Source organism: Meriones unguiculatus, chromosome 12, assembly GCF_030254825.1.
Source record: "Meriones unguiculatus strain TT.TT164.6M chromosome 12, Bangor_MerUng_6.1, whole genome shotgun sequence".
In the NCBI taxonomy this organism is placed as follows: Eukaryota; Metazoa; Chordata; class Mammalia; order Rodentia; family Muridae; genus Meriones; species Meriones unguiculatus.
In genome coordinates this window covers 66,223,927-66,236,096 of record NC_083360.1, presented here as the reverse complement: position 1 = coordinate 66,236,096, position 12,170 = coordinate 66,223,927, and the positions used below count along the sequence as shown (strand labels likewise).

Here is a 12,170-nt window from a genome sequence, read left to right as displayed (position 1 = left end):
ACAGTAAGCAGGTAGGAAAATGCAGGTGCTGCCGCCAAAGTTGGTGACAGTTTCAAAATGTCACAAGACGTTACCTCCAGTGACTACAGGAAGTGTCATTTGAGTGAGGTTGTACATGGCAAATTATGTGCATGTGGCAATGCACGCTGCTGTTTGGTATTCTGTGCTTGAAACGTTTTTGGTGTGTTGGCTTCACAGCCCAGAAGAAATCAGCAATTAACTTTGAAGCATGTGTGGTCACAAATGCCCGAACCTCTTACAAAAGGACTCGGGCAAATACACCAAGCTTCACAGCCCATGAGCTTGCAGTCTTGTTCAGAGTAAGGACTCCTGTCTGTAATTCACACATTCAGGAGTCTGAGATAATTAATGATCACTGAGAGTTTGAGGTCAGCCGGGGCTACAAAGTGCTCTAGGCCAGCCTACGCTACAATATGAGATCCTGTCTCAAGGAAGGGAGAGGAGGGAGGAAAGAAGGAAAAAATAAATTTTCATTACACATAGTTCAGAAATAATTTTGATGATCTAGGCACTGTGGCTATTTATTTCTATTGCTGAAATAAAACACCATGGCCGAGGCAACTTATAAAAGTATTCAGTTGGGCCTACAGTTTCAGAGGGTTATAATCCTTGATGATGGAGCCAAGACATGATGACAGGAACAGCTGAGCTCATATCTTGATCCACAAGCAAGAGGCAAAAAAGTACAGAGAATAGTGTTTGTTTGTTTGTTTGTTTGTTTGTTTGTTTTGAAACCTAAAGCCTGCCCACATCGACACAGCTCCAACAAGGCCATACCTACTCCTTCCCAAAGAGCTTCATCAACTGGGGTCCAAGTATTCAAACATTTGAGCCTATGAAGGCCACTCACATGCAAACCACCACCCCGAATCCCAGCACTTGGGAGGTAGAGGCAGGAGGATCAGAAGTGCAGGGTTGTCCTCACTATATGTGACTTCAAGACCAGTCTGTGCTTCCTGTGTCTAAAGGGGGTGAGGGGGTGAACAGCAAACGGTTTAACAGGCTCAGTGGGTAAAGGCATTTGCTACCCAAGCCTGTCCACCTGAGTTCAACTCCTGGGACCCGCATAAAGGCAGGAGAGACCTGTTCCAAAGTAAGTGCTGCCTTTCATTCATACAGATCATACACATATAGATACATACACACACACACGTGCATGCATGCATGCGTGCATATATATGTAATGTACATGTACACACATACATGTACAGATGTGCATACATATAGGCACACAGAGATAATAATAATGTTTAAAAAAGAAATCATCTCAGAAATAGATACATACGCATGTTTATTCACAGAAAATGCCAGTTAATGGCTTTAATATTAACCATGGTTATCAGATTTCACAATAAAGCATAAAGTGCAAAAGGTCTGTAAATCCCCCCTCCCCCAGAGCAATGATTAATACTACCTCAGCCAGGGTACATTCCACCTGTCCATGGCACACCCTACCTAAAGCATAAAACACGGCATGTATGTGAAAATACTCTATTTGCTTGTTCTACTTATTGTGGTTATAAAATAGTTTTAGATCTGACTCGACAGGAAAAGATTTAAGCCTTTTGAAGCAAGGGGTATGTTTTTAAAGTCTGTAGGAGATTAGTGTCTATAAAATCTATTGAGAATCCCAATCTGGCCAAAGATGTGTCATTGGCCAGTGGAACCAACAGTACCCAGGTCAAGCCCTGGTTTGGAAGAATCCAGTTTCAGCTGGAGAAAGAGGCTGTAAGAGAGGTCCTGGTAGCCAAGCTCCAGGCCTTGCCTGTCCCCAGAGATGGTTAGTTGTCAGACCTGAGGGAAGTAGACCCAGAGAAGGTTCAAATCCCAGTGCTGGCTCTGGGTGGACTGGGGGAGGAGGACTGTGAGGAGAGCTTCAGGCCCCTGAGAAATCTCTTGGTTAACAGAATAGGTGGCGTTCTATTTTTACAAAGCCCACATTTGACAACCATCCAGCTTCGTCCTTCCACTCAACACTGTTGAGCCACCGTGACTGTTTCAGGCACTTTTCACTGGATAGGCACCGACTTCCCTCACATGGATCATGACACAAACGGATGCAGACAAAGCTCTTCTGAAGAGCTGGCTTTGGCATCACGGGATGGATACTAAAGAAAGAAGAGTTCTAAGACTCTAAGACTCAATGATGGATGGAAACTGTGAAGTCACTGACAGAGATGATCACATTCATGTTTTCCTATGTCTTGTGATCTCAGGTAAATCTGGAAGAGAACAGAGCCTGACACCCACACTGGTAACAGTGGCCATGACATCACTCATCAAGGTCAACTCTCCCAGGAGGAAGCAGATTCTAGTCTGCACATCAGCTAGTGAACTCAGCTTGTTTTGACCACGCTCAACACGTTAAAATCCATGATGCTGCAGCTTTAACAGCCATTTACTATGGCTCAGAGTTCCAAATGTGAAGTGCCAGCCACATCGCAAAGCCAAAATCATTTCCTGTCTCAGGGGCCACTCAAGTCAGGCTTCACGGAAAAGGTAGCTCCGGCAGTGAGTTCAGAATCCAGCAATCAGCATCCAAGAGGAAGTCAGCTTGAGTGTACTCCATGCCAGCTCTCCCTGAAAACGCTGGCATGTGTATTCCATTCAAGGATAAATGGTCTAAATGACATCTAATTATAGCTGTAGTTGGACAGAAAGGATAGGAAGGAAACACACCCAAGAGCCAAAATACTGGCCAAAGGATGCTCGGAGGCAATAGAGGTATGAATGACCTTTTTCTTCTGCTGCTTTTCTGTAGCGTCCCATTTCCTGTGAACATGTAGAGCTTTAATGTAAATATGAACAATGCCCAAAGCCCAGCTCAAAATTAGATTCATATATATCCACTCCCTTGATTAGTCTGCCTATGCTGGCAAGCTGTAGAGATTTCTGTTTGAGATGGGTGTGGTCACTCACAGCTATAACCACGCCGAGCATTTGAAAGACCGAATCTGGGAGTTACCATCAGTTGGAGGCTAGTGAGTACTGATGCCAGCCTGAGCCACAAAAAAAGAGCAAAGCTCTGTCTCAGGCAAAAGAAAAAAATAAAGTTCTGTTTGCCCCCAAATAAACTCCATCCCAAGCCACGTACAGTGGCACAAGCTTGGAGAAGTTGCCCACTGAGTCACAGAGTCGGGTGCTCATTGCCTTTCACCAAGTTGTGTTCAAGTACATCCATCAATATTTTATCCCTATTCCTAGGGGTGTGGGTAGAGGCCCAAGGGAAAGATTTCTTTCCCTGATAAAAAGAAATGATTCTTCCCTGACTTTGAGGACAACAGCACTGTCATGAAAGGGCCCCTGGGACAAATTAAATTTTGCATCTAAAAATCCTCTCCTATAGCCATCTTTTTAATGTATTCACTTATTACATTATGTGTATGAATGTTTTGCCTGCCTGTATGTATGTGCACCACATGCGTGCCCGGTGCCCTTGGAGGTCAGAAGAGGGCATCGGATCCCCTGGGACTGGAGTTACAGGTTCTGAGCTTCATGTGCATGCTGGAAATCAAATCCAGGTTCTTGGGAGAGCAACACATGTTCTTAACTCCTGAACCAACTCTCTAGCCCCAGGCAGCCCTTCCAGATTAAGGCAACTAGGTGTCATCTTCAGGCCATCTATCTAGTGTAAAAGAGATAACAATAGACCCCATGCCTGGTAAGATGAACTGGAAATAAGGGATGGTTTGATTTTGCCTCTGAAAAAGTCTAGACTCAAAAACCAAAGGACTCAGCAAGAGTTCTGGTCCATGAATCCCTAGGTTACCACAAATATTCAATTGAAAATCATTTTGTATATATGTTAAGCTACAGTAAAATAACATACATCAAGTTAGTTTATCACTCAAAACTAAGTATTTCTGCCTTGGAAATCACCAATCAGATGACTTGTGTAACTTATACAAGTTACTCATAAAGCTTCAAAGCCATAAAAGTAGAATGAAATCTATTCATTTAAAAACCCTAAGTTCAGTTTCCCCTTTGGACCCTGTGAGATTCTAAACAGGGTAAGAGTTCCTGGAAGGGCTAGAAACAGCTAGCTTCTCCGGACTCCGGACAGTGGTGTGACCCCCACCCCCTGAGCTCTGCCCCACTCCCCACAATGGAATGTCAGAAAGCAGAAGGCGCCTGAGTTACAAACATCCCTGAGATACCCCATCCTACCTCATACCCTCAAGTCAGCCCAGTGAAGACAGTGTGAGGAAGGTGAGAAAACATTCAGGCCAGAGTCTTCCCCTTGCCCACCCTCGACCCCCAACCAGCCAATCAGAGTGCAGTGACTGCCCAGCATCGAGAAGAGCCAACCGTCAAGTGCTCTGAGAAGCCTGTTAGCACCAGGTACTGGGAAAGCAACAGCAGGAGACCCATATCCCCAGGAGGCTACATTTCCCAGGAGGCCCCCATGCCCTGGAAAACAGTAGAGAAATGGGGTCAGAGTCTTGGAGGTAACACCATACTGGAAGCTTCCAACACGAAACACTTTCCAAAAGCTTCACACGTGTGCCACAGTCAAAACCAGAGCTGCCTCGGTGACTGACATGGGTCTCTGGTGCTCTCGCAGAGCTCAAGTGGCAAGCTGAGGGGGCTGTGTGTGGACTCTTCACACCAGAACAGTTCTCTGAGGGTCTGAGGCTGCTGAACTTCAGGAAGAGCAGAAACAACGTCAGGATCTAATGTGTGCTTGAAGCGGAGTGTAGGTTTTGGCACAGAGGGTGTTACTGGCTTTGCCCTCTGAAGACAAGGCTCCATCTTTCAGCAGAGGTAGTAGAAGAAGGATTCACAAGCATGTGGAAAACCTGGGAAAGCTCAGAGGTGCAACTGACGAGCCACCTCCCTTAGCCACAACCCCCATGCGCATTTTGTCCGCTTGGTTTTGTTGAAGGACAATTTTTTCCCCACAAAATGAACTTTGCTCTGGCACCTTCCATCGAAACTCAGAAGGTCTTGTGTATCAGAGGGGCTGACTCCTTCATAATCAGAGAGCCTGGGAATGGTGAGATCTACAACAAGCTACCTTCTCCAGCAAGAAGCTTTGGGCTACCCCGGGTCTCCCAAAGAACTACTTTGCCACTGACATTCATCAAGCCTACGTGCCTGGAAGGAATGCTGAGTAAGATACTCTTAGTGTCCATGAGCCCTCCATTTCCCAACCTGGAAAAAAGGATGGACCCTCCTTCCTAGGCACAATGGTCCAGTAAGAGTCCAAAGGAACAGAAGTTTAAAGAGACACACCCATACTGATTCTTCAACCCCCTTGGCTACCTCTGCTAGCAAACGAAGCCCAGTGCATGAAGGGAAATAGGTAGGGAAGTCAACCACTGCCTTGCCATCACGTGATCTTGACTGGCGACTTCTTGTGGGCACAGAGGAGGGACACATAGGGGACACCAATAAAAGCCCACTTCTCGCTGGGCCAGAATCGAATGACTGGTCCTTGTTCAGGTATCTCTGAGACAGCGTCAAAGTAGGCAAAGCACACACAGCCCAGGTATGCAGCAAGGCAGATGAGGATGTGCCTGAAAAAGAGAGAGAAGTTGAGCCGGACACAGCAATTTTCCTTGGGCCACCCACCTTCCACGCTGTCACTTTCATCCAGAGGGCATATATGACGGAGAAAGGGTGAGACAGCCAACCAAGCCAAAAGAGGTATGATAAGTCTTAAGATTGTCCTAAAACACAAAACATTTCCACTTGAAATGGCATCATGGTTCAGATCTGTAATTCTAGCACTCTGGGAGGCCAACTCAAGAGGAGTGTCACCCCATGAGAATGGCCAAGATCAAAAACTCAAGTGACAACACATGCTGGAGAGGTTGTGGAGAAAGGGGAACCCTTCTCCACTGCTGGTGGGAATGTAAACTTGTACAACCACTCTGGAAATCAATCTGGCGCTTTCTCAGACAACTAGGAATAGCACTTCCTCAAGATCCAGCCATACCACTCCTGGGCATATATCCAAAAGAGGCTCAAGTACACAAAAAGGACATTTGCTCAACCATGTTTGTAGCAGCTTTATTTGTAATAGCCAGAAGCTGGAAACAACCCAGATGCCCCTCAACTGAAGAATGGATGCAGAAATTGTGGTACATCTACACAATGGAATATTACTCAGCAATGAAAAATAAGGAAATCATGAAATTTGCAGGTAAATGGTGGGATCTGGAAAGGATCATCCTGAGTGAGTTGTCCCAGAAGCAAAAAGACACACATGGTATATACTCACTCATATAGACATACAACATAGGACAAACCCACTAAAACCTGTGCATCTAAAGAAACTAAGCAAGAGAGAGGACCCTAACTAAAACGTCCAATCCCCATCCAGAAAGGCAAAGAGGATGGACATCAGAAGAAGAAGAAAACAGGAAACAACCTAGGAACCTACCACAGAGGGCCTCTGAAAGCCTCTGCCCTTCAGACTATCAAAGCAGATGCTGAGCCGGATGGGCAACTGTTGGGCAGGTGAATGGAATTTTAGGTAAGAACTGGGAAATAGTAAGAGCTGGAGAGGACAGGGTCTCCACAAGGAGAGCAACAGAACAAGAAAATTTGAACATAGGGAACTTCCCAGAGACTCATACTCCAACCAAGGACTATTCATGGAGATAACCTAGAACCCCTGCACAGATGTAGCCCAGGGCAGTTCAGAGTCCAATTGGGTTACATAGTAATGTGAAGAGGGACTGCCTCTGACATAATCTGATTGGCCTGCTCTTTGATCACCTCCCTCTGGGGGGGGGGGAGCAGCCTTACCAGGCCACAGTAGAGGACAATACAGCCACTTTTGATGTGAACTGACAGACTAAGATCAGAAAGGAGAGGAGAACCTCCCCTATTAGTGGACTTGGGGAGTGGCATGCAAGCAGAGGGAGGAGGGAGGGTGGGATTGGGAGGAGAGGAGGGAGGGGCTTATGGGGGGATGCAGAATGAATAAAGTGTAATTGATGAAAAATTTAAGAAAAAAGGGAAAAAAATAATTTAAGAACCTTAAATGACTTTCAAAATTGGAGGAAAACATGGAGTTAGTCAATTGGCATGGAGCACGTCTCGCCCCTGGGGGCAATGGTCTCCTGAACCTACTCAGACCTCGGACACCACCACTGCTAGCTCTAGAACTGACGCAGGATGTTCCAACGAGGGGTTAAGGCTTCTCATAATATTTCCTATAAGCCCACACCTGTTTGTCTATATCCCCCATTTTTATTCATTATTAGCCAGATAGAGCCAAGTAATTATGGTAATGATACTTGCTTTTTTGCCCAATGCTGGAATGCTAGTAAATTTAGGTATGCCCTGGTTACTCGCATGCCTCACTGGGTACCTGTGCCCATTGATGCCCCTCACGCTATGACTCTCTTCAGACAGAAAAGGGATCTTGGAACTACAGCCACCATTGTTACTACCATCTCATTGGTGGCTGTTGGAGCTACCACCAGGGCATTAGCCATGAGTCATACTGGGCAGACTGCTCAGACCCTGAATAATCATTTAGCCAATGTAGCTCATGCCTTAGTTGTACATAAAGGAATTAATGCTCAACTAAAAGGAAGCTTGATGGTGTTCAATCAGAGGATTGACCTCTTGCAGGAGCAAATTGATACCCTATGGCAAATCGCTCAACCTGGTTGTCAATGAAAGTATGCGGGACTTTGTGTCACTGGCATACAACATGAGAATTTTTCCTGTGCTGCAAATCTGTCTAAACAATTGTCGAGCTATATTTTAGGTAATTGGACTGGAGAATTCGATACTACGATGGAGCAGCTGAGAGTGGCCATTGTCACAGTAAATTCTACCGGAGCGGACGCAGGACTAGCCACAGATTATCAACATGGATTGCTGCAGCCATGAATCATCTGAAGGAATGGGCGGGCATGGGAGCGTTAGCAGGCCTTCTGGTGTTGGTCTCCTTGGTTTGCCTGTGGTATATATGCAAGATTAGAGTCTCACAACAGTGTGATGCAGCCATGATCATTCAGGCCTTTACAGCCATTGAAGCAGGACACTCTCCCCAAGCATGGTTGGATACCACAAAAAGCTAAAATGATACGCTCAGGATGCGAGGCTAAGCACTGCACTCAGGGTCAGCCGCTTTGAACCCAGAGAAGAGCATGTCTGATTGCATGCGGGTTGATGCCCCAGGTCCCGCCTCTGAGAAAAAGGTATCGGACGGGTCTGATGCTCTTTGGGTGGATGACACCTAAATGAACATCTGTACAAAGTCCCAATTTATTACTAATATCAGAGATCAGACCTCTACTCTTGCCTGATGCGTCTAAAACAAAAAGGGGGAACTGTAGAGAGCTGCGGAATGCCGCGCCTTAAAGATGGAGCTGGTTTCCGCCTTCCACCTTCCCGATGGTGAGTGCTCTCTGTCACGAACAACTCCACATTTGGCTACGGCCGAGGATCTGGCTTGCTTCCGTGTGTGTGGACCTATCTGCATTGCCCCCGTGGCACGCCTGGGTTGGCTACCCAGAGGCTATTTAAGCTGTGGGCTGGCTTTCCCCGGGGTCCGAGGATTGTTCAATGTTCCTGAATAAACTGCATTGAAAAAAAAAAAAAAGAGGAGTGTCACAAGCTCAAGGCTACACCATGAGTTCAAAGCCAGCCAGAGCCACAGTTCAAGAAGAAAAAAAAAAAAAAAAAAAAAAATATATATATATATATATATATATATCTTACTAGATGATTGGACCAAATACATTTAGGGCCTTCCCAGAAAAACTAAAGGAAAAGGACGAAACCAGAAGTACCAAGGTGGAAATGGCTGAGCCCAGAATTAGATCCCAGCTCATCGCTTCTCACCTCGGCAATGTGTACAGCTTGTGCTTTTCACTGAAAATTAGCACTCGAAGCTTTACAGAAAAATCTGTTTAAAAAAAAAAAAAGATCTCTGAGTTCCAGGCCAGCCTGGTCTACAGAGTGAGTTCCTGGACAGCCAGGACTACACAGAGAAACCCTGTCTTTAAAAACCAAAAAGAAAAAGAAAGGAAGGAAAGAACAAACAAACGAAGGAAGGAACAAAGGAAGGAAGAATTCTTGTTCTGTAAGCATGAGGATCTGAGTTCAAATCTCCAGCATCCACGTAGAAAGCTGAGCATGGCTGTGTGTGCCTGAAATCCCAACACTGAAGAACAGCAAAACAGATCCTAAGAGCTTGCTAGATAACCAGCCTAGCTGAAAAAGCAAGTTTCTGGTTCAGTGACAGACACTGTCTCCAAGGCAAGAAAGCAGAAAGCAATAGAGAAAAATAACCAATGCCCTGCTGTGGCTTTTGATTGATTAAATAAAACATAATGAATGAGCTAGGGGGCTGGAGAGATGGCTCAGTGGTTAAGTGCTCTTCCAAAGGTCATGAGTTCAATTTTCAGCAACCACATGGTGGCTCACAACCATCTAGAATGTGAACTGATTCCCTCTTCTGGCAGGTCTAAATGCAGAGAGAACGCCTGTATACATAAAATAAAGAAATAAAAAAAAAAAAAAAAAAAAACGTAATGAGCTAATGGAGAGGTGAAGCTATATTATATAAATGCAGGTTTATTGGAACAGCATGGGAAGGGGTGGGGAAAGGAAAATGGGAAGCCAGGAAAAGAGAGCAAGAAGGGGAAAAAGAGGAAAAGCGGGGAGAGGGAGAAAAGGGGCAGGTGGAACCAAAATGTCTAGATTATACAGTGAAGAGCCTCTGAGAGAGGAGAGGCCTATCCCAAGGCAAGGCAGGGTATGCCAGCCACACCCTTCAGCAGGAAGAGACCTAACAGCTTTCACATGTATGGACATGTTCATTCATACCTGCACATTCATATGTATGCAACACACACACACACACACACACACACACCGTTCGTACACACAAAGACCCTGACACTTACTAATAGACAGATTGGCGAGGTGAATTATAGAACATCTATGTAATGAAGTACTAAATAGAACAAAATAAAGCTTCATAGATAGATGATAGATGGATGGATGGATGGATAGATAGATAGATAGATAGATAGATAGACAGACAGACAGATGCGGAAAGGAGCTGAGCTGGCAGAGCACTAGCCTAGCATGTGTGAAGTCCTAGGTTCAGTTCCACAAGCCCAGAGAGAATCTCAGTACTTAAGAGACGGAGTTAAAAGGATCAGGAGTTCAAAGTCATCCTCTTGTGTGCAACGAGCACAAAGCTCTACTTTAGGACACTGCTGTCCTAAAGGAGAGGGGTGGGCATGCTCTAAACACAGGCTTAGCTAACACTTTTACAATGTAATAGGATATTGTCATCGACAACAGTGTTGGGTCACATTCACACCCATCCTGGGAGGTCTGTGGGCGCATGTGGGCCTGGGGCCACTCACTGGCTGGACATGCTCTATAAGAGTTTGCTTTAAAAATAGAACAATTTTGCATCACATGCAGAAAGGTGCCATTGTAGTTTTCTAGAAACAGAATGACTCGTGGGTATCTGGTTGTAGATAGATAGAAGACGAAAAAGTTCCTTATTGTTGGTTTTTTTGTTGTTGTTGTTTTGTTTTGTTTTGAGACATGGTCTAACTATGTAGCACTGGCTGGCCCAGAACCCACTATGTAGACCTGGTTAGCTTTTAGTTCATAGACGCTGCTTGCCTCCAACCTTGCTGCTATTAAAAACGTGTGCCGCCAGACCTAGGTTCTCATTTCTTTTCTCCTTCATTTTTTTCACCAGCAATGTAGGAGGAACAGAACTTTCTTGAGGAATGTGTTTATATACTATAAAATCTGCAAAAATATACTTCAGGTTGTTAATATCTTTCTTTGGGGAGTAGGACTGTGAGAGTCATTTTCTATACGTCCGTGCTGTTTAAAACTATTATTCAAAAATCACTCCGTGGAGAGATGACTAACTGATTAAGAGAACTTGCTGCTCTTACAGAGGACTTTGACTCCCAGCACCTACCTGATGGCTCACATCTGCCTCTAACTCCAGTACCAGAGGCCCCAACTCCCTCTTCTGTTCTCTTTGGGTACTGCAGGCATGTGGCCTAGGGACACACTTGCAGGCAAAACACTCATACAAATAAAATTAAATTTAAAAAATTTTAGTGTATGTATCTGGCAACATGGCTAGGTGGGCAAAGGCATTTCCGTCAAGTCTGATGATAAGTTAGATTCCTGGCATCCACATGGCAGATGCAGAGAGCAAACACATGAGAGTGCATAGGTATACACACACACACACACTCACACAGGCTACAACATGCATGTGCCAAACACCCACCCTACATGAGCAAAATCACTTCATAGTGGGGAAGAAGAGATGGTTCAACCTTGAAAAACAAAGCAGATCCTGTGAGTGAACGCCTCAGCTTGTATATTTTATTTGGTTTGGTCCTTTGAAAGTGGTTCTAGAAGCCTCCAAAACTTACACTTCTCAGCGTAACTGCGTGGCAATTCTCCCTGGAGAAGCCCACACCTATGCTTGGGTATGCTGTGTTCTTCACTGAGCACCTCACTACCTCTTAACCCTCCTCCTTAAAAATCTACATTAAAATCACTCCAACTCCAAACTCCAGCTCTGTGTGTACACACAAGCTCAAGTTCACTTGAGCAAAGAATTTCCTGTTTGGTGTGTGAAAGTGTGTGCGTGCGTGCTGTGGGGGGGGAGGGGGTGTATAGAATCTTACTGCGTGCGTAGTCCATACTAACCTGAATCTTGTAGTGGACTTCCTGCCTCAGTTTCTCAGGTGCAAAGATGGCAAGTGTGAACCACCATGCCCAGCTCACACTGGGAGCTGAAGATGGCTCTGGCTGTGGGTTAATAAAAACCTACAGAACTTCCCCAGGATGCTCCCAATCTACCATGAAACGAGACAACTATTTATCTTATTCCCTGCCCCGCTCTGTATTGAGCAGCCATGAGGACAGAAACACTGCCTTGTCCTGAGTTTGGAGCTGAAGTATTTCCTAGGAAGAAAGCCCCTCCCCATCCCAGGTCCTCCTTTTCTGCTGGAGTTTGAGCCCAGGCGCTTGTACATGCCAAGTGGGCACTCTACCACCGAGCCACACCTTCCACCTTTCCACCGTTTCCTCCCCTTCCCGAGTGTGGATTCTGTACGTCATTTTTTGGAACCACCATTTTCTTTTCTTTGAACGTCAGAGTCATTCCCAGGCTTCCCCAA

At 45.4% G+C, this 12,170-nt stretch overlaps 1 protein-coding gene across 2 annotated transcripts in view; it reads right to left on the bottom strand.

The window, feature by feature from the left end:
- Positions 1-1,295: 1,295 nt before the first annotated feature.
- Acer2 (alkaline ceramidase 2) overlaps positions 1,296-12,170 on the bottom strand; it is a 43,333-nt gene continuing 32,458 nt past the window's right edge. For both annotated transcript variants that reach the window (XM_060365816.1, XM_060365815.1), the window contains one exon: positions 1,296-5,540. In XM_060365816.1, the coding sequence (XP_060221799.1) occupies positions 5,354-5,540 (187 nt within the window). In that variant the 3' untranslated portion in view covers positions 1,296-5,353. The remainder of the gene's footprint in view (positions 5,541-12,170) is intronic.